Source organism: Anas platyrhynchos, chromosome 34, assembly GCF_047663525.1.
Source record: "Anas platyrhynchos isolate ZD024472 breed Pekin duck chromosome 34, IASCAAS_PekinDuck_T2T, whole genome shotgun sequence".
Lineage (NCBI taxonomy): Eukaryota > Metazoa > Chordata > Aves > Anseriformes > Anatidae > Anas > Anas platyrhynchos.
The window spans coordinates 1,989,200-2,009,159 of NC_092622.1; the positions used below are offsets into that span (position 1 = coordinate 1,989,200).

The window sequence follows — 19,960 nt, forward strand, 5'->3', positions numbered from 1 at the left end:
GAAAACCATCACCGGGGGGGCAAAGAGGAGCTTCAGAGCCACGTGGAGAGACCAAAACCCAAATTCCCAAAAATTAATTCCCTCCCAGACAGCAGCACCTTCACCAGCACAACCCCAAACCTGCCACCAGAGAATCCCCACACAGGACCAGGGCATGGGGTGAACCAACCCAGGTTCTCATCCCTTTCCTTCCAACCCTTTTTTTTTGGGGTAAAACAAGCCCCAAGCCCCCGATAAATCGCTGTCCCCCCGCCCCCCCCCCGGCGCGTCCCAGCCGAGATCCGTGATCCGGCCGCGCTGTCGGAGTAAATCTCGCGGCTCTCCCGGCGTCGCCGAGACCCCAATAAATATCTCCATTTCCTGCTGTCCTGGAGGGAAGATCCGATCAGCTTTTAAATGTCAAACGTAAAGTAAAGTTTGTCATAAAAAAAAAGCCCGTAAAAAAAAAATAAATAAAAAAATAAAAGAAACCCGCTGTGGCTGGCCGGGAGCCGGAGCAGCTCGGGGAGGTGCCGGGAAGGTTTTGGGGGTCCCATTGGGTCCCTATCGCACCCCAAAACCCCCCCCCCTCCATAAGCCCACACCCAAATTTGGGGACAGGGCAGGTGGCAGGGCAGGATTTTACACCAGGCACCCCAAATCCTTGGGGGTGCTTCGGGATTCGCCCCCATCCTTTCGCCCGCATCACTGGGGGGCAGGAAAAAAAACCCAAATCCCCCTCCTGAGACCCCCCCACTTTGTGTTTTATTTTAATTTTTTTTTTCCTCCTGGCTCGCCAGCCACCGATCCCCGTCCGTTTTAATGCCTCGCATGACGCCATCCCATTTGGGCTCTCCTGAATCACGTCCTTCCAGGGACTAATTAAGCACGGAGCCGCCGCGGGGCACGGATTTATGGGGCCGTATTTCAGGCCCCGGGGGGGGGGGGAACGCGGTGGCACCGGGTGGCTGTGAGTGTGTGTGTGTCCCCCCCTGGGGGGCTCGGTGCCACCCTTGGGTGGGGTTGGAGGGGGGCAGATTTGGGTGGTTTGAAGGTGGGAAGGGGAATGGGGGGGAGAGGGAGTGGGGAGCACCCAAAGGTGCTGCTGTGCTTGGAGATGGGGGGTCCTGGGGGGGTCACCTGCTGCCTGGTGTCACCCCCTGCCCGGTGACACCCCCAGCCTGGTGTCACCCCCTGTCCAAATGTCACCCCCTGTCCAAAATTGGGTCCGGTGTCGGCATCGCTGGACCTCCACTGCCCTCTACCCTCCCGTGCCAAAACCACAGCCGACCCCGGGGACCCCCCCCCAAGCACCCCGGCACCGGGATCCAGCTGTGCCCAGATGTGGCAGCGATCCCCAAATCCAGCTGTGCACAGAGGGGGGGGGCACAAACCCCCGGGATCCAGCTGTGCACAACGGTGCCATCGATCCCTGGGATCCAGCTGTGCCCAGATGTGACATCGGTCCCCAAATCCAGCTGTGCCTGGATGTGGCACCGATTTTTGGGATCCAGCTGTGCCCAGATGTGGTGTCAGTCCCCGGGATCCAACCGTGGCGGTGATTTTGGGGACCCGGCCGTGTCCAGATGCGACCCCAGCCCCCCAGGCTCCAGCTGTGCGCATCGGTGCCATCGACCCCCAGATCCAGCTGTGCCCAGATGTGGCCCTGTGTCCCCCCCCCAGCAGAACCTCATCGCATCCCCCACCCCCTCCAGCTGTCTGTCTGTCCATCCCCGTGTCCCTCCATCCCCGTGTCCCTCCGTCCCCGTGTCCCTCCGTCCCCGTGTCCCTCTGTCCCCATGTCCCTGCACCCCCCTGCCCCCCCATCCTCCCGTCCATCCGTCCATCCGTCCGTCTGTCCATCCCCAGCCCTGCCAGCCCCCCCCCAGCACGTGTCCGTCTGTCTGTCCGTCCACCCATCTGGGTGCAGGTCCCTTGGGGGGGGACACAGCGGCCCCATGTCCCCGTCCCCACCCCGGTGCCTCATTAGGATGCAGCAGCGGCTGCGACTGCGCCAGAGCTGGGACAGGGCCAGGGACCTTGGTGGGGGGGGGGGACAACACCTGAACCCCCCCCAAACCCTCCCCTGGCTTTGACAAAGCTGCCTCAGTTTCCCCACCCGCCCCCACCTCCCCCGTTGCTCCTCTTTTCCCCAGAAATCAACCCAAAATGGTTTTTTTTTGGGGGGGGGGGGGCGCACAGCGGCGGGGGCTGTCACACTGCGGTGGCTGCGCCGAGCCCGCTGTTAATCGCAAGGTCAAAGCCATTCCAGGGACATTAAAACGGTGGCTGAGGGGGGGGGGGACACGGGGACTTGGCCCCCCCCGGGGAAAGGGGGGGGAGCACAGAACATTGCGCTTTAATTTAAGCCGTTAAGGTCAGCAGCAAAATGGAGCCGGGGTTTAAATCAGGGAATAAAGGGGGGAAAAAAAATGGGGAGGAAAAATGGGGGTTTGGGGGAAAATCTGGGGGAATTGGGTTCATCAGGGGGCTGGTGCTCCCCCCCCCCCCGGTGACAGGGGGATGGATGGATGGATGGATGGGCTCCTTCCAGCCCGGCTCCTCGCTATTGATTTTCCTTTAATGAAAGTTAATTATAACAATGATTTAATTAATAGCGGCGCGCTCGGGCTTTACGGCTTCCCGCATTAGGGCTGCCCATAAATCCCCCCGACAGCCCCAGGCTGGGCCCCCCCCCCCCCCCCACACACACACAGCACCCCCGGGGGGGGGCCCAGCCTGTGGGGACACCGCCCCCTGACCCCTGGGGGGACACAGCCCTGGCCCCCCCCCCCAGCCCGGTGCACACGCGTGTGCAACCACACGCTCTGAAGGACAGCAATGCAACCCTCTGCTTTGTGTGCACACGTGGGCACATGTGCAAGCACACGCATGAAAATGTGCACACGTGTGCACATGCAAACATGCACACAGGTGCATGCACATTCAAATATGTGCATGCATGTACACATGTGCATGCACGTGCAAATACATGCACACAAGTGCACACTTGAAAACATTTGCACATACATGCACACACATGCACGCATGCAAAACCATGAGCACACACGTGCACGTGCATGCAAATATGTAAACATGTGCATGCACATGCAAACGTGAGCATACAAGTCGCATGTGCAAACACATGCACACATGTGCACATGCATGCACACACGTGCAAATATGCACACAGCTGTGCATACATGCCAACAGGCACGCATACAGGTACATGCATGCAAACACGCACGCGTATGCAAACACACACATGCAAACATATGCACACAGACATACATGCAAATACGTACACAGGTGCATTTACATGCAAATGCGTGCACACACACACAAAAAACACGTGTGCAAACATTTGCACACATGCAAATCTATGCATGCAAAAGCTTGCACACATGTGCAAACCCATGCACACACGCGTGCACATGCATGCAAACATTTGCAAACACGCACACATGCATGCATTTGCACACTCATGCACACACCTCCCCCACGTGTGCACACGCACGGAGATACGTGTAAATACTCACACGCGTGTGCAAACACGCGTGCAAACGTGCACACCCCCATGCACGCCCCCCTGGTGCACTTCCTCCCCTTGGCCGCCAGGGGGCGCCAAGCACGCCCCGCCCCTTCCCCATGGCCACGCCCCCCGCGCTGACCCCACCTCCTATTGGCCACGCCCCCACTCTTGGCCACGCCCCCCGGGTGCACGCAGCCGCCGCCTCCTCCCTGCCCGCAGGGGGCGCTGTGGCGCCGTGCCTGGAGGGGGAGGCGCTCTAGGTGGCGGCACCGCCTCCCTCTCTATGGTGCTTCCGGGCCGCGCTTCCGGTCGCGCCTGCGCAGTCGGCGCCCCCGCGACCTGCCCGCCGCCGGTGCGCCAGGTGAGGGGCCCGGGGGGGCGGAACGGGGGGGGGGCACCGGGAGGGGGAGGGGAGGGGGGAGAGGGGCGGTGGGGGGCTCACACGGGCTGGGGGGGTCCCGGAGAGGTTTGGGGGGAGTTTGGGGGCGAGCCCCTGCGGTTTGGGGTCATTTCTCTCTCACGCTGCGTTTTGGGGTGAAAACCGGGAATTTAGGGTCAGCTCCTCCTCACACTGCGTTTTGGGGTGAATCCCGGCCATTTAGGGTCAGCTCGACTTCAAACTGCGTTTTGGGGTGTCCCCCCTTCGCTATGGGGTGACCTCCTCCTCACACCGCATTTTGGGGTGAATCCCTGCATTTTGGGGTATTGTTAACCATCAGCTACATTTTGGGGCGAATCCCTGCGTTTTGGGGTTTCCTCCCTCTCCCCGTGCATTTTGAGGTGACCTCCACCAAATTTATTTTGGGGTTGTTCCCCATCCTCACTGCATTTTGGGGTGCCCCCCCCCGCATTTTGGGGTGCCCTCCCCCTTGCTTTGCGTTTTGGGGTGGCCTCAAACTGCATTTGGGGGTGAGCCCCTGCGTTTTGGGGTGCCCCCCCTTCACGCTGCATTTTGGGACCCCCATTATCACTACATTTTGGGGAGACTCTCCCTTTTACACAGAGTTTTGGGGTCCCCCCTTCTCACAGCATTTTGGAGTGTCCCCCCCCCAGCATTTTGGGGTGCTCCCCCTTTCACGCTGCATTTAGGGTGACCTCCATACATACTACATTTTGGGGTGCCCCCCCACACTATATTTTGGGATGACCCCCCCTTTTACACAGCATTTGGGGACCCCCATAATCACTATGTCTTGGGGTCCCCCCCCACTTCATTTTGGGTTGACCCCCCCCTTCACACAGTATTTTGGGGCACCCCCCCTTTTACGCTGCATTTAGGGTCACCCCCATACCCACAACATTTTGGGGTGCCCCCCCCCATTCACTCTGCATTTTGCCCCCCCCCCCCTTTTGGGGTTTCACCCCTCCTACCCCATTCTGCCCCCCCCACGTCCCTTTCCAGGCCCAGGTTGTGCCCCCCCCGTGCCCCCTTTGTCCCCCCCCCTTTCCAATGCCCCCCCCCCAGCCCCCCGGTGCCAACCACGTGTCCCACCCCCCCTCTGTGCCCCCCCCTTGTCCCCTTTGTCCCCCCCCCAGGACCCCCCCGTGCTCCGGAGGCCGCTCCCCCCCTGCCCCCGCCATGCTCTGCACCAAGGTGGTCGCTGCGCCCGCGCTGGTGAGTGGGGTCGTGGGGGGGGGACACACATGGGGGGGGGGCTTTTTTGGGGGTGGGGGGCCATTTGGGGACACTTTTTGCCTTTTTAGGGCCACCCCGAAGTCAACAGGAGGCGCTCAGCTTGGGGGGGGGGTTAAAGGTGGTTTTGTGCCCCCGACCCCAAGCAGGTTTTGGGGTGGGGGACATGGGGGGGGGACACAACCCCTGGGGGGGGCTCTGTGTGTTTCCCCCCCCCCAGAATGTGGCCATGCCTTGCAGGTGAGGAGGGTCCCGCGGGTGCTGTGCCAGCCCCTCTCCGTCCCCCTGAGCACCCCCGAGCAGGTAACGGGTTGGGGGGGGACACAATGGGGTGGGGGGGCTCATGGTGACCCCAAAAACGGGCGCGCGGAGGGGGCTCAGCCCCAAAAACAGCCCCAAAAACGGGCGCGTGGAGCTGGGGGGGGAAACTGAGGCACGAGGGGGTGGTGCCGCCCACCGGCTGTGTCCCCATGACCCCGTGTCCCCCCCCCCATGTCCCCATGACCCCGTGTCCCCCCCCCAGGTGCGGCCGGGTGCTTGTAGGGCCGTCGCCACCAGCGCCGCCCGTCGCGACATCGACACCGCCGCCAAATTCATCGGGGCCGGCGCCGCCACCGTGGGGGTGGCCGGCTCCGGGGCCGGCATCGGCACCGTCTTCGGCAGCCTCATCATCGGCTACGCCAGGTCAGGAAGGGGACAATTTTGGGGATATTTTAGGGTTATTATGGGGTGGGAGGGGTGCTGAGCGTGCCCCCCCCGTCCCCGCAGGAACCCGTCGCTGAAGCAGCAGCTCTTCTCCTACGCCATCCTGGGCTTCGCCCTCTCCGAGGCCATGGGGCTCTTCTGCCTCATGGTGGCCTTCCTCATCCTCTTCGCCATGTGACGGGGACACCGGAGGGGACACCAGGGACGATGGCTGCCGGGGGAGGATTTGGGGGGGGGGGGTCAGGGGGCGCCCTGCTCCCCCCCCCCCCCCCCCCATACACACACACACACCCCGGGAATAAAGACGGTTGGATAACGATAACGGGGCCGGTGTCCGCGTGCCTCCTCGGCGGCCCCGCGCGTTGTCACCTCCCCGGGGGGTGGCACTGGGAGGGGGGACGTCGCCCACCCCCCCCCCAGGGACGTCGCGGCCCCGCTGCCACTTCCCTGGGGACACCTCGGGGTGGGGGGGGTGTGGGGACACCCGCGGAGGGGATGGGGATGGGGACGGGGTCGTGACCCTGGGGGGCACCCAGTGGGTGCCGGCATCCATTGTGTGGGGATGTCCCTCATGTCGCGATATCCCCCATGTCGCGATATCCCAGGTCGCAAGGGTCTCCATGGCATGATGTCCTCAATGTTATGACATCCCCTGTGTCGTGACAGCCTCTGTGCTGTGATGGTCTCCATGTCACGATGTCCCCCGTGTCATGATAACCCCTGTTTTGCCATGGCCTCTGTGTCACGATGGCCTCCAGGTCACGATGTCCCTTGTATCGCAACACCCTCCATGTCACAACATCCCTCATGTCACAACAGCCTCCAGATGCCCTCTGTGTCACGACAGCCTCCACGTCGCGATGGTCTCCATGTCGTAACAGCCTCCGTGCTGCGATGCCCCATGTCACGACAGCCTCCACGTCACGACATCCTCCATGCCGTGACCATCTCTATTTCACAACAGCCTCCTTATCGCGACACCCCTGTATCACACCGCTCTCCCTATCGCGACATCCCCATCGCCACCTCCCCCGAGGAGAAAAGGGGGCGTGGCCTCACGCCCCGCCCACTCCCCGTAGCCCCGCCCCCTTATCGGCGGCGGCTCCTCGCGGCGAGATCTCGCGAGACTTCGGTGAGGGGCGGGGGGGGGGGAGGAGGAGGAGGAGGAGGAGGAGGGAGGGGAGGGGGCGGAGGAGGAGGGGAGGGGAGGGGAGGGGCCGGGGGGGGCCCAGCGCGTCCGCAGCCAGCGCAAGGCCCCGGAGGCGGCGAGCGGCGGCGCGGCCCTCCCGGAGGTAACCGGCGGGACACCGAGCCCGGAGGGGGCGGCCCCGGGAGCCAGCGGGAGGGGTGAGGGGGGGGGGAAACCGGGAAAGGCGGAGAACGGAGGGGGGGGGCCCGGCGGGCAGCGCCCCCCCCCCCCCCAACTCTCCCCGAGTTCTCCTCAGGCAGCCGCTCCCCCTCCTCCCCCTCCCCCCTCCGTCGTTCGCCTTCGTCCCGCCTCTCCGCTGAGTGGCGGGGCCCGCCGGCCAATCGGTTCGCCGCTCGGCTCGGAGCGGCGGGCGGCTCGGCCAATAGGAAGCTGGGGAGGGGGAAAGTGGGAGGGGCGGGGAAGGGGGTGGGTGCCGCCCCCCTTGGGGGGCGGGGCTGAGGGGAGGGGAGGGGCTGCGAGGGGCCCGGGCGGTGCCTGAGGGGGGGAGGCCCCATTGGGGGGGGGGGGAGTTAAAGGGGGGGGGATTTGGGGTACGGGGGGGGCCTTAGGGGGGCGTCCTGGGAATTTGGGGGACGGGGGGAGTGGGATGGGGGAAAATGAGAGGTAAAGGGGGGGGTTTAGGGGTGGGGGGGGGCTTTAGGGGGGGTATGGGGGCTTTAGGGGCCTGGGGGGGGCTTTAGGGGCCTGGGGGGGCTGCCAGGAGGAGGCCCCAGGGGGCGTCCCAAGAATTTGGGGCCTTGGGGGGGGTCTGATATGGGGAAACTGAGCCCTAGGGGGGTATTTAGGGGGTTTTGGGGGGGGGTTATGAGGTACGGGGGGGTTTTGGGGGGGCTGTGAGGAGGAGGGGGAGGCCTTGGGGGGGGTCCTGGGAAAATTTTGGGGGCTTTTTGGGGCTGGAATGGGGAAACGGGGAGCTAAAGGGGGTGTTTAGGGGGTGGGGGAGGTTAGGGGTGCTGGGGGGCTTTGGGGGGGGGGAGGGCCTTGTGGGGTGTACTGGGAATAGGGGGGGGCTTCAGGTTTTGGGGGGGGTCCTCAGGGGTTGCTGAAGGGCAGGAGGTGAGGGGTTGGGGTGTTAAGGAGGGGGGGATCTGGGGGGGCTTTGAGGGGAGGGGGTCTGGCAGGTAAGGCCCTGGAGACGTTTTGGGGGGGGTTTAAGGGAATGTGGGGTTGGGAGGCTCCTTGGAGAGTTTGGGGGGGGGCCTTTGGGTGTGGGGACCCTCAGGTTCTGGGACATGGGGACCCCAAGGGTCAGCGGAGTCATGGGAGGGGTCCTGTGGGGCCCCCCCCAGGTGCTGCGGGACCCCTGCCCTGCGCCCCCATCCCGAGCAGGGGGGGCCTGAGCTCAACTTGGGGCTCCCTGGGGGGCGCTGGGCTGGGTCTGGGGGTGTCCAAAGGCCATGGGGAAAGCCCAGGCCTGGCGCGGCGCTGGGGGGGGCTCCCCGGGGGGGGGGGGGGCTTCTTGGGGAGCTCCGAATTTGGGGAGGGTGTGGACGGGGCAAGACTTCACTCAGCGGCTCCCTCATGGCTTTGCGAGCTGCTTCCCGAGCCCAAAACCGTCCGTGCGGCTCCCCCCCCAACTTCAACAGGGAAAATAATAAAAAAAATAATAATAATAAAAAAAATCTCAGCTCGTCCGGATGCGGGGTGAAACATTTTGGGGCACCGAAACCTCGCTCTGCGCGGCTCCTCCCGCCCGGCCTGGCCCTCGCCGTTATCTTTTTCCGGGGAACTTTTGGCTCTTTTCCCTGCTCAGGCCCCTTCGAGGGACGTTTTCGGCGCAGGAGCCTTCGCGGGGGGCAGCGGTGCCCGGTTTCTTTTGCCCCCCCCCGCCACGGTAGGGAGGTTGTGCGGTGGCGAGGAGCCGAGGGGATCGTCTGGTTTTTGGCGATCCGCTTGCAAAATAGTTTGGCTGCGGGATGTGGTCGGTCCCGGAGGGGAATCCAGCTCCGAAACGCGGGGTTTTGCCCGAGGTTTTTTGGGATTTGGGTTTTTTCCTTGGGGGGAGGCTACGAATAACCCCGCGTGGGAGGTGGGTTGGAGCAGGCGGGTTTTGGGGAGGCGAGGAGGGTTCAGAACAGCCCCGCTCCTCGTTCCTTGAAGGTGTTTTTATCTTCCGTCCCCCGAGCGGGGCAATTAGCGGTGCCAACCTTAATCACTTTGCGGGCTGCAGGGCTCGTTTGCCTTCAGCTGCAAACAAACGAACCGAAAAGCAGCGGAGGCGCGAGGTTGGCGGCGACTTTTGACTCCTGCTCCTAGCCCCGAGCTGGAAATTGGGCCAAAAGAGGTTTTTTTGGGACCCGCCGGACCTCGCCTCCTCGAGAACTTTTATAACGCCGCCGTGAATTTCCTTAATTGTGTGCCAGTCCTCGGGTTGTGCCTAATTGCGGCGCGCTAAACGCTTCCTCTGCCTCTTGGCGCTCGCCTGTCAACTACCCGAAAAAAAAAAATGATCCCGGCCACCTTCCTTAGCGCCCGGCCCGACTCCACGCCCAGTTATTTTAATCTTTCCGCGTAAATCAATCCCTCCAGCTGCCGAACTCTTGTTTTCCTGAATGCCTTCCAAATTTGCCAATATCCTGCTACCGAAAAGCTCGGCGCTTCGTAGCGGGGGCTCCGGGCGCTGCCTCTCCTCGGAGGATGCAGGAGAAGCTTTTCGGCCAATTTTGGGACCAAGTTAAACCTTCCGCTTGCTTTTTGGCCTTCCTGAACTTCACTTTCCCCTGCCAAAGGGTATTTCTGACATCTTCGCTGCTTCTCGCTCGCGTTTTTACCTCCTCAGGGTCCCTTCTTGTCCGGTCTTCTCCAGCGTTGCCCACCGTACGCGTGTAGTGCTGGGATTTTTTTTATCCCTGCGTGATTTATGGAGCTGTCAGGTGGAAGCAAACTTGGTGCCGAGCCCCGCCGGGTCTCACTTTTGGTGGCTCAGCCCGTCCCGGTGTGTCACAGGGGCAGTTTGTGGTCCAGGTGAGCTGGGAAGCGCGTGGCACAAATCCTGCAGCGGCGGTGATCCCACAGACACGTGGGGTAGGAGCTGGTAAAAATAAAAGGACTTCGGGAATCTTAACTTCTCGGTAGCATCTTCATCCACGCCTCTTCCAAAACCCCTGGGATGTCGTGGAATGGTCTCAGGACAGCTGGAAGAGGGGTTGTGGATGTGGCGTGGGGCGGGCAGGAGGTTTCCTTGGGCTGTTTTTGGGAGATGGGGAGCTCCGAGAGCAGCTGGACGCTGTGGGGATGGAAGCGAGTCCCTTTTCCAGCCTCCTTGAGCCGGTGACATCCACCAGCACCACGCCGCGAGGGGCCTGGGAGCCCCAGGAGCCCTTCCAGGGCGTGCAGCAGCGGTCGGGCCAGCTGGGACCATCCTAGCCCAGCGCCTTTTGCTGCCTTTTCGTGGTGAAAACGCTTTTGAAAGGGCTGAAACAAAACGTGGTGAGCTCCTGGCAGCCCCCGCGGGGGTTTCTGCAGCGGGTGTTCGCCCAGAGGATCTCTGGGTTGGATTTGGGGTTGGATTCGTTTGCTGCTGCATCACGTGTGATGCTTTATTGCGTTCTGCTTGGTTTTATTTATCCTCCTGACTGGCTCGGGCCTCTTCTCATTTATTTTTTTGGTTGACGTTCTCGCACCTAGAAATGAGGCCAGATTTTCTGCTCCTCCTCCAAGCGTTCAGCACCCGAACACCGCTCGCGCTTCGCGAGGGCTTCCCAGCATGGGTAGAAAATGCTTTTTGTAACAAACCTGCAGGATTAGGGACCTGTTGCTTCCCGTAACTCCTTTCTTTTTCTTTTTTCTTTTTTTTTCCCCACCCTGTGTTAAAATAACCCCGTTTCTTGTTTTTTTTTGGCTTCAAGGAACTCGTAACACAATGGGCGAGCGCTGAGGAGCGGAGGCTGAGCGGAGAGACGTGAATGGGGCCGGGGTTCCCCTGGGGAGCCAGCAAGCGGCAGCTCTTTGTTGGAGGTGTGTAGGAAGCTGCACGTAGGGAAGGAAACAAAAGCCTGCAGCGTTTCGCCATCCCTTCATCCCGCTCCTCCGCTTCTCTTCGTGGCTTTGCCCAGCCCTAAAAGTTTCGGGTTTACCCCGTGCACGGCCCCGGGAGCCGCGGGGGCTGGAGGTGATGGTGCTGCATGAGTCTGAGTGCGCTGTGGGATGGGGTTGTGGTGTCCTGGCTGTGTCTCCAGGTGCTGTGTCCCCATGGGGTGGTGTCCCTGAGCTCTGATGTTCCTCTGGTCCCTGTTCTCCCTCTTTGGGGCTGATTCTTGCTGTGTGTTTTTTGGTTGGTTTAGGACTCTGGTGTAACTGGGTCTCTGAAGTTCAGCCTCATCCTCCGAGAGGTTCCTTGCTCGCTTGGCACAAAAGAAACCCTGGCAGGTTTCTTCTAACGCAGAAACCCACCAGGCTGTGGCCTTTTTGTAGCACGTGCTGCTTTTTAAGGCATGCCAAAGTTGGACGTTTGTTCTCAAAACGGGATGAATTCGGTGCCTCGAACACCTCCAAGGCGGTGTGGTTTCCCCAGGGCTGTGCTGGGTTTTGACGCAGGCTAAACACGTAGTGGGATGAGCTTTTGGGGTGGCTCCTCTTCCTTCTGAGCCCTCTGCATGCTTGGTGGTGATTTTCCTGCCCCCTCTTTTCCTCTTCTGTCCCCAAACACGAGCAGGGGACGAGCTCAGGGATTTTTCCCCATGCACTCTCTGCGGGGCTGGCATCTGAGCTCTCCTTGTGATGCGACCGAGCAAACCCTAAAGGAGAAGCTGTGTGAAGGCGTTTTTCCCCCTTTCTCCCAAAAAAGGGACTCTCCAGCTCCTTTGGTACAAAATGATGGTGTTTTAGTTCAGGTAAAGCTGCAGGGTTCACCACTTCCCTGCCTTTTGGGGACACACGGCCACGCTTGCAGTGCTGCTGCTGGCAGAGCTCTTACACAGCTCGCTTTTTATTTCTTTCCCCCTTTTTTTCTTTCGCTCCTTGGAGATGTTTTCAGCCCTGGCTGGCAGAGACCTCGCTCCGAATACCGTCGTTACTATTAAAAATAATATTTAAAAACAACAAAAAAAAATAGTCTTTCATAAACTTCAGTGCATTAAGGACTTGGCTGGAGGTGGACTTGGCAGTGCTGGGGAATAAGCAATACCCAGTGGGGTGTATTTATACCTGGGGAACCAGCCGGGGCTCTCTTACACCCTTCAACCGTTTCCAAAGTGAGTAAACCTGACACAGAGCAGAGCACGGCTCTCGGTTTTTCTGCCAAATACTTCTGCTGGTGCTGAGTCTGCTGAAACGCGGGGAACAAACGCTCCGCTCGCCGAGCAGATGATGCTTGCAGTTATTTCAACCAGGCAGCTTTGAAAACAGCCCCGTTTCCAGCAGTGCCACCGAGCGTGGCCCCAGCCAAAGGCGCTGGAAATCCTTTGCAGGCTTTGGAAGCGAGATTTTGGGTGATCCCAAAATGCTGGTGTGAAGTTTCACCTCTTGAGTTGTGCGAAATTGGGGGAAATCACTGCTTGCTTCGCCACCAAAACGCCCTCGCTCCTCGGGCAGAAGGCAGCTGCAGCAAAACCGCTCAGAGCCACGGACCGAACTCCGAGACATGGCTCACGTATTTCTTGCTCCCCTCTGATTTTCGGGCTCGCGTATCAAATAATGACGCCGTAAAACGTGTGTGCCTTTGAATGTTAAAAAAAATAATAAAAATGCCCGCGTGCGGTATAAATAATAACAGGTGGGACAAAATATTTTTATTTTATGACCCTGCACACACACAAGTGCTTCGTGCCTTTCTCTCCCCTATCCCTCGGATGCTGCTCCAGGTATTTTAATTCATGGGCGAGCGTTTTGTCCATAGGTGGTCGCTTACAGAAGAGGCTCCCCTGTTCTCAGCTCCGTGCAGCCTTGACTTTGATCTCTTTAAAACCATCCACACGCAGTCGTAGGGAGAATTTGTTCAGGTTTGACTTGGGCTCCCAAGTCCCATTTTCGACAGCTTTTCTTTCTCACTTTCGTTGAAACGCGGGCTCTTAAGCGGATAAATAATTTCAGGAAATGGGACTTCAGTTTCTAGGTCACTTAGGCATTTCCTCGATAAAACAACGTGCTCTCCAAGGCTTGTCATGGCTTTCTTGTAATTATCCCTGCTCAGTAAGAAACAGTGGCTCTCTTAGGTTTTTCTCCCGTTCTTAAACTTGAATTATTTCTCTCTCCTGCAGTAGATCTCTTGCAATATGTTGTCCCTGCTGTGAAGACGTGTGTAGCTGGAGATGTATCGCCGCTAATGAAGGAGCACGAGGCGACCCGAGATCCCGAGGCTGCCCGTGTGCTTTTTTAGAGCTCCTGCTCCCCCTGGGTGATGGTGCCACGAACCTCAGCCTGCTGGAGGCGATGCCAAAACTTTTCCCTGCCTGGTGGTCAGCTCTGAGCATCTCTCTGCAGGCTGCAAGGGTTCTCTTGGTTGAATGAAGGGGGGAAAATTCGGATGTTGGAGATTGTGGGGAGGGTTTGCGCCGTGCCACGTTGGCTCAGCTCCAGATACGAGCGTGCCCTCGCCTGTTATCACTCTGGGTTCACGCTCAGGTGGTTGTCACCTTGCTTTCTGGGACAAATGTACCTCTGGTAGGGGTTTGGAGGAGCTCCTCCTGTGCTGGAGGAGGTCCCGGAGCAGGCAGTGGATGAGGAACTGGCAGCACCTGGGTGCTGAACTCAAACACCTTCAGGATGTTCTGCATCCTCCTTTTCTCCAGAAACTGGAAGGGGAAGCGCAGTTCTGGCGGATGAGTAATGGGGTCGTGGTGTCGAGATGATCTTTCTCCATCGTCTTGCCTGGGGAAGCTGCTGACTTGCTGGTTTACGTTGGGTTTTGCCTTGTGCTCATCAAAGGCTCCTAGACCCGCTGGCCAGATGCCTCTTTGTGTTTGAAATCTGGTGCTTGGCACCTAACTAGAGAAACCTTGCTGCTGGGACAGCAAAGATGCGCCGGGATGAGCTGCGGTGGGTACCTGAGGAGCAGCAGCTCCTTATCCTGCAGGAATTTTCCTGCAAAAAGAGGAGCAGGAGGGTGCGTGCTGGCAGCCAGGGGAATTCTCACCCCCCTCACACCTCCAACAGCCACCCCTGGAGCTCTCTGCACCCCGGGGTGCCCCAGCTTGGCGCTAGCAGGAGGGAGCCCGGAGAGGATTCGAGCTTCTGGTTCTTGGTTTTGCCTTTCAGCAGCTCTAGAATAAAACCCCAGGGTCCTTCCCCAAGTGCTGCCGGGGATGTGCAGGCTCCTCCAACACCTCACACCCGAGGCAGAGGCCGGGTCAGATCTGATCTGGAACCCAGCCAGCGCCAGGAGGCTCTTGGACATCGAGGCTCCTTTTATTTTATCCTGCCAGACCCCAACCTGGAGGCAACGTTACCGAAGGAGGCTTCTGGTTATGGTAACTGGGACCCCGTTGCTGTTTGTAAAAGTTTTAAGCAGGGCGAGCTGGGAGGACTGGTGGAAGCTGGGCTGGGAAAAAAGGCGTTGTGGCCGGCTGGAGCTCCCAGCGAGGGGGTTTGTTGATCTAACCACTGGGAAAAGCTTTTTTAGGCTCTGCTAGGTCGCTGTGGCTGATGCACTGGGTTGGGGCCCGCGTTAATCCTTTTGCTGGAGTTTGTTTTGGGTCTGACAGGACGCCGCCAGTGCCTCCCTGTCCCATCGCCTGCATGTCGGGAGGAGGAGGACGCCTCCGGTTCGTGGCTCTTGCTTCATGTGAGGTTTGACCCCTTCCCGAAAGCACGTGGAAATGCCCCTTGTTTGCAGCCGGGCTGTTAATTTGTTCCTCGTCGTGCTGATAGCTGCTCTTTAAGTCGTTTTGGGGCCAAACTTCACGGCTGGTAGGAAAGGTCGTGCTTCTGATAAGGATGCTCGCAGGAGCGGTTCAGCTCCAGGGCTGTTGCAAGGCTCCTGCAGGCAAGAAGCGAGGATTTAAGCAGTGCATTTTGGATCTCATCACCTCGACAGCCTCCCTGGTACCAGGGGGACACTCTCATGGTCAGGGGATCCTTTGCAAGCACTGCTGAGCACCCAAAAAGGCACAATCAGAAGGGTCGTGGTTGGACTTTGCTTTCACCCTGCGTGTAGGTTCAATCCTAATGCCTTGTGTCTGCTGGAGACCTACCTCCAGCGAGTTCCTTGCTGATGTTCCTGCACCGTTTATGCAGTTGGGTTTTGCTTTATCAGGCTCAGGAAGAATCGGGGCGTTATGCCTCCGAAGCAGATCTCACAGCATCGGCTCTTGGCGCTCCTTCCCAGCTGACAGTTTTTAGCTGGTTGGTTCCAGAGCAGGCGTTCTCGCTCCTTCCCTCGCACCCCGGAATAACTCCGAAGTCAAAGCCGAGGGCTCGCAGCAGCCTGCAAGCTCTCAGCTTGCTGGGGGCCTCCCTGCCAAACCGAAAAGCTCTCCAAATGCCTCCGGGCGGAGAGCAGGCGGTGACAAACGGAGATCTGGGCACCCAAGGGTGTGGAACGAGCTGCTTTCCTAAAGCCCCGCAGGCACCTCATTTAGTTGGAGAGTCAGCAGCCGCTCCCCAGCAGAGATTAGGGGCCAAGCTGAGTTTGGAAAGGGCCTGAGGGCAGGTTGGGCACCTCACCCGCCTCCCTCGTAGGGCTGACGCTGAACGTGGAAGTCTAAGAGTGAAATGCTGCTTTTTTCCCCTTTTTTTATAAAGGAAGAGCTTCACCTCTTCCCTTCATTGCACCTTACGGTGGATCGTGGTGCTGTGCATCATCCCAGCACCGTTGGGTGTTAACCCAGGGTCGCGTGGGGAATGCCAGCACCGAACCCCAGCCAAGTGCAGTGGGAAGGATCGGACCCGCTCCGTGCTTTTTCGGGGGGCTGCTGCCTCTGTGACCCTGCTGATCCCAACCCAAGCAGAGCCCAGTGTCCCGAATCTTCATTCCGATGGTCAGGAAACTCGCGGCAGAGAGCTGTTAATGACTGCACTTAGACAAATAATAAAGAGCCTTTCCTGGAACAGTCTCAAAGCAACATATTTCCTTCCTTGCATTTTAGTGGGAAATCTCTTACTATTTTTGAAAGCCTGGGGCAGTGCCTTGCACTTCCTTCTCGTTTGGATAGCGGAGCAGAAATGGCCTTCTTGCTCCGACTTTCTTTCCCTCGTACTTATCCAAAAGCAGTTTGGTTTTTTGATTGCTGTGAACCTTCCCCCTTCCCGTTCCAGCTCCCAGCGGCAATTACGGATTCTGCGCCTGCGATCTTGTGTATTCCTCTGTAGGAAGATGTATGCTGCAGCACAGATTCTGTGCAGCCATCTATAATAATCTAGTTTATTGTGGTTTTATCTCTTCTTCCCAGTAGCAGTGTACTGCCTGTCCTTGGGGCTTGGGCTAGTGTCTTGAGCCCCATTTGTGTTTGAATAGGCTTGTTTGTATCGTGGCTCTGGTTGTTAATGCTCTTGGCATAGCTCCCAGGTCTCAACAAAGTTACCCAAATTGATCTGGGATGGCCTTGTGACTCATTAGTCTGCGAGAATTAATCCCATGTAGCTCAGTCTCGTAAAAAAAGTTAACTCCTAGCTCTGTTTTACCTCTCACGTTAAGCCGGCGACGGCGAGGAGCACGGTGCCGTGATGGAGGAGAAGGCAGAAGGCAGCCTTTTGCTGGCCCTCTGAGCACTGGTACCCGGGTCGTGCCTCGTGGTGATCCCAGCTGACAAAGCCTTCCGTGAGAAGCCTTTTTCCTCTTTTTTTGGTAAATATAGGGATTATTATAAGAGCAGCGTTTCAGACTGAGCGCTGCTGTTGCTGCTGCTGTCGGCTAAGCGCTGTCATTTTCTTACAAAATCTGCAGCCTGCTCCGGGTCCTCCACCCTTCTTGAAAACTCTTTGCCCTATTTAGCAGCCTGGGACGATGGCAAACAGGTTTTCTGTGCTGCCTGTCGGTGGAAAGACACCTTACCTTTAGCTGCACCTCTGCTCAGGCTTGTTGCTGCACGTCCGTGATGAGTTTTAGGTCTGACTGCGAAGGGTGCTTTTTGATCTGGGAGAGCCAAACAGTTCGAACCTGTGCCAGGCTGCACTGCACTGTTCGGGCACCCCCTTTTTCCTTGCAAACTGACAAATTTCGGAGCCCTGGAGCCCTGGTGAGAGCCTTCTTGGGGTGCTGAGTGCCACCGTGGTGCCAGCAGCGCTCCCAACACCAAGGCACCAGCACAGTTCCCCTGCCTGGTTTGTCTGATTTTTTTCTCGCCCCCCTCCCACCGTATCTATAACTCTGGGCAGACTTTTCAAACAAAATTCCCTAAACTGTGCTGAAATTCCCTAAACTGTGCTGAAATTCCCTAAACTGCCCCTTTTCTCACTGCAGCACTTGAGCAACCGTTCGTTCTTTCGGAGGCTGCAAGCCTGAGGGGCACAAGAGCGCAGTGGGGGGGGACCAAAACCTTTTACTGGAGGCTGCAAAATAACTGGGGGTAAACTCCTGCACGGCTGCAACGTGGAGCAAGGGATGCTCCAGGGTACCTGGGCGCACGTTTATCTGCTGGAAGCTAAGAGCCCTTTTGTTTCTGCACTGCACCTTTCCCTGACTGCCTTCTCGTGCCTTACGGGTGGTTCTCTAGGTGCCTCTTGATGTCCCTGCCTGGGGCAGTTTTCCTCCTAACGCATTTTCCTGCTCGTTCTTCACCTCCTAGGCAAGTACGTGGTGGCAGAGGGAGGCTCGTGGCAGCAGAGCACGCCGTTTGCTTTTGTTTTCTGTTCCACTTTCAGCCTATTTTTAGGAGGCAGCTCTGCAGCTCTTCTGGTTTTGTTGCATAGCTGGTGCAACCTCTAGCTTTAATTTTGTGGTCATATTAATGTAAAGTTTATCCGTATGATTTATGGGAATAAACCATAAATGTGCTCGTGTTGGTACACAAGGAAGCGCGTTCCTGCTGGAGCAGGGAGCTGTGCTGCGGGGCTCTGTTGGCAAACCCAAAGCAGAACAATTTTTGCAGCCACCCGAGCATTCTCTGGGATTTGAAGTATTTCGGCTTGTCTTGCAAGACACAGATGTAAGAGTGTTGGGCGCAAGCATTCCTGCAATAACAATAGTCACATGCAAGGACAACAATAGGGCCTTATTTTTAGAGCATTTTTCATTCTATCTCTATCCCCCAACGTTCAGCAGTAAGTGGCCGGGGCGTTTCTTCCATCTTCAGATTTAAGGACGAGTTTTGTGGTGTTGTGTTTTTTTTTGATGTGGGGGCTGAGGTGATCCAGAAAAAAATGTTTTCAGGGTGGTGGGAGCTTGGGGGGGTGCCAGTGTTGGGTGCGGGAGGTGCTGTTTGTAGGGGAAGCTGGGTGTGGGAGGGGAAATGGGACCGGCAGGATTTTGGGGGGCTGTCATCTCGCTTCGTGGTTGAGGTTGCTCGTGACTGTTGCAGACCAGAGGAGGCATGACTCAGAGCTCCAGATCTTGGCTCGCGACTGCTTTCAGACCTCAAGTACTTGGGGGTGATTCAGCTGGAACAGGTCCGGGGAAGCTTTACGAGGAGCCGCGCCGCTCCTACCTGCGTCCTGCCACGGGCTTGGGGCCGTTGCGCTCGCCCCGAGGAACGCGGGATGTTTGTAGGGACCTGTGCTTGTGGAAACAACATCAAAGGAGGCCAAGAGCCCGGCTCGAGCCATTTGTGGCATCAGGCTTGTGCTGCCGACCAAAAACCAGGACTGGAGACGCAGCTCAGAAACCCTGAGCCTCTCTGGAGCTAGGTTAGTGCCCGGGGAAGGATGCAGGGCATGGATGAAGGGCCAGGCAATGCCCAACGTGAGCTCGAAAACCCGCATCCTGCTTTTTGCCTCTTTCCCTAAACTGCTTCCAAATGGAAGTGTTTTTTTTTTTTTTTTTAAAATGGCTTCCACGAGGTGCCAACACACATCCTGGGGGAAATCCTTTTCAGGAAGGCTGGTCTTTCATTGCTGTTGTTGATGCATGTAGTACATCTAATCCCTTGTAAGGGACTTAAAATATTACCCCTAGGTGTCTGTCTAGACTAGGATAACGGGCTGAGTTTTTTTCTTAATGGGCTAGTTAACGTGCTTTGGGACTACTTGGGTTTATGGACTGATATACCAGGGGGAAAGCAGCATATGGGCTGACTTTAATATCTGTAGGAAGACTTAAACTTTAAAAAAAAAGTGGAAATTTTCATTACTGAGGTAAGCAAAACTAGCTTCTCCCCAGAGCAGTGTCCCAGTCATGAACAGGGGACCAGGTGGGCAGTTCAGACGTTGAGTTGGGCAGGAAGGAGAGGTTCCAGCAAGTACCAAGAGCTCGTTTAGGTGTGTAAAATGCGTGTTTTAAAATACTCAGCATCATCCTTTCTGTATATGAACACAGGCATCCTTTTTAACCTCTTTGGAACTTCCCACCTCGATCGTGGCTCGTTGCTGAATTCAAAAATCCCACCTTTTTGTTAGCGCTTAGTGGGATTTACAAGTAAATAAATAGTAAATGTAGAAATCTCCATTTACTGATGCTCTTGGCCAGGGAGGTGGTATGGGGCTGAGACGATGGCGTGTGGATGTTGGTGGGCAGCAGGGGTGATGGAGAAATTCAGTGGGAAAAGGCCGAATTTTCCTGTTTTCAGGAAAAATTTACATGCAAGAGCAGGAGGGTTTCCCATCCCAGTGCCTCCTCTCGCTATTCGGCAGAGCCACAGGGAAGGGGAAGAGCAAAGCAACCTCCAAAGGAGAAGGCTCTGAGCTTTGAGCCTTCTCGTGCCCGGGTTGAGCCCGTGATAGATTTGTCACCGAGGGAGCCTCAACGCCTCTGAGGGGATTCTGTACGGTTTTGAGTTCTGTAGGTGCTAATTTGATATTTTGATTTGTTTGAGGGTTTTCTTTTTTAATTCTCCCGACTCTTCGGGAGGGAATTCTCCCGGCAAGTTTCAGG

At 57.8% G+C, this 19,960-nt stretch overlaps 2 protein-coding genes across 4 annotated transcripts in view; both read left to right on the plus strand.

The window, feature by feature from the left end:
* The first annotated feature begins 3,795 nt into the window (after positions 1 to 3,795).
* ATP5MC2 (ATP synthase membrane subunit c locus 2) lies at positions 3,796 to 6,098 on the plus strand. Its single transcript, XM_038172596.2, has 5 exons — positions 3,796 to 3,872; positions 5,048 to 5,126; positions 5,385 to 5,447; positions 5,668 to 5,828; positions 5,913 to 6,098. The coding sequence occupies exons 2-5, from the start codon at positions 5,091 to 5,093 to the stop codon at positions 6,025 to 6,027; spliced, it is 375 nt and encodes a 124-aa protein (XP_038028524.1). The 5' UTR covers positions 3,796 to 3,872; positions 5,048 to 5,090; the 3' UTR covers positions 6,028 to 6,098.
* Positions 6,099 to 6,988: 890 nt separating this feature from the next.
* The window catches only part of LOC101794328 (cyclic AMP-dependent transcription factor ATF-7), a 62,123-nt gene continuing 49,151 nt past the window's right edge, over positions 6,989 to 19,960 (plus strand). For 2 of the 3 annotated variants that reach the window (XM_038172548.2, XM_027445494.3), the window contains exon 1: positions 6,989 to 7,141. The gene's annotated coding sequence lies outside the window, so the exon portion shown is untranslated. Of the gene's footprint in view, positions 7,142 to 10,907; positions 11,017 to 19,960 lie in introns of all 3 variants that reach the window. The other variant, XM_038172549.2, reaches the window with a different exon arrangement.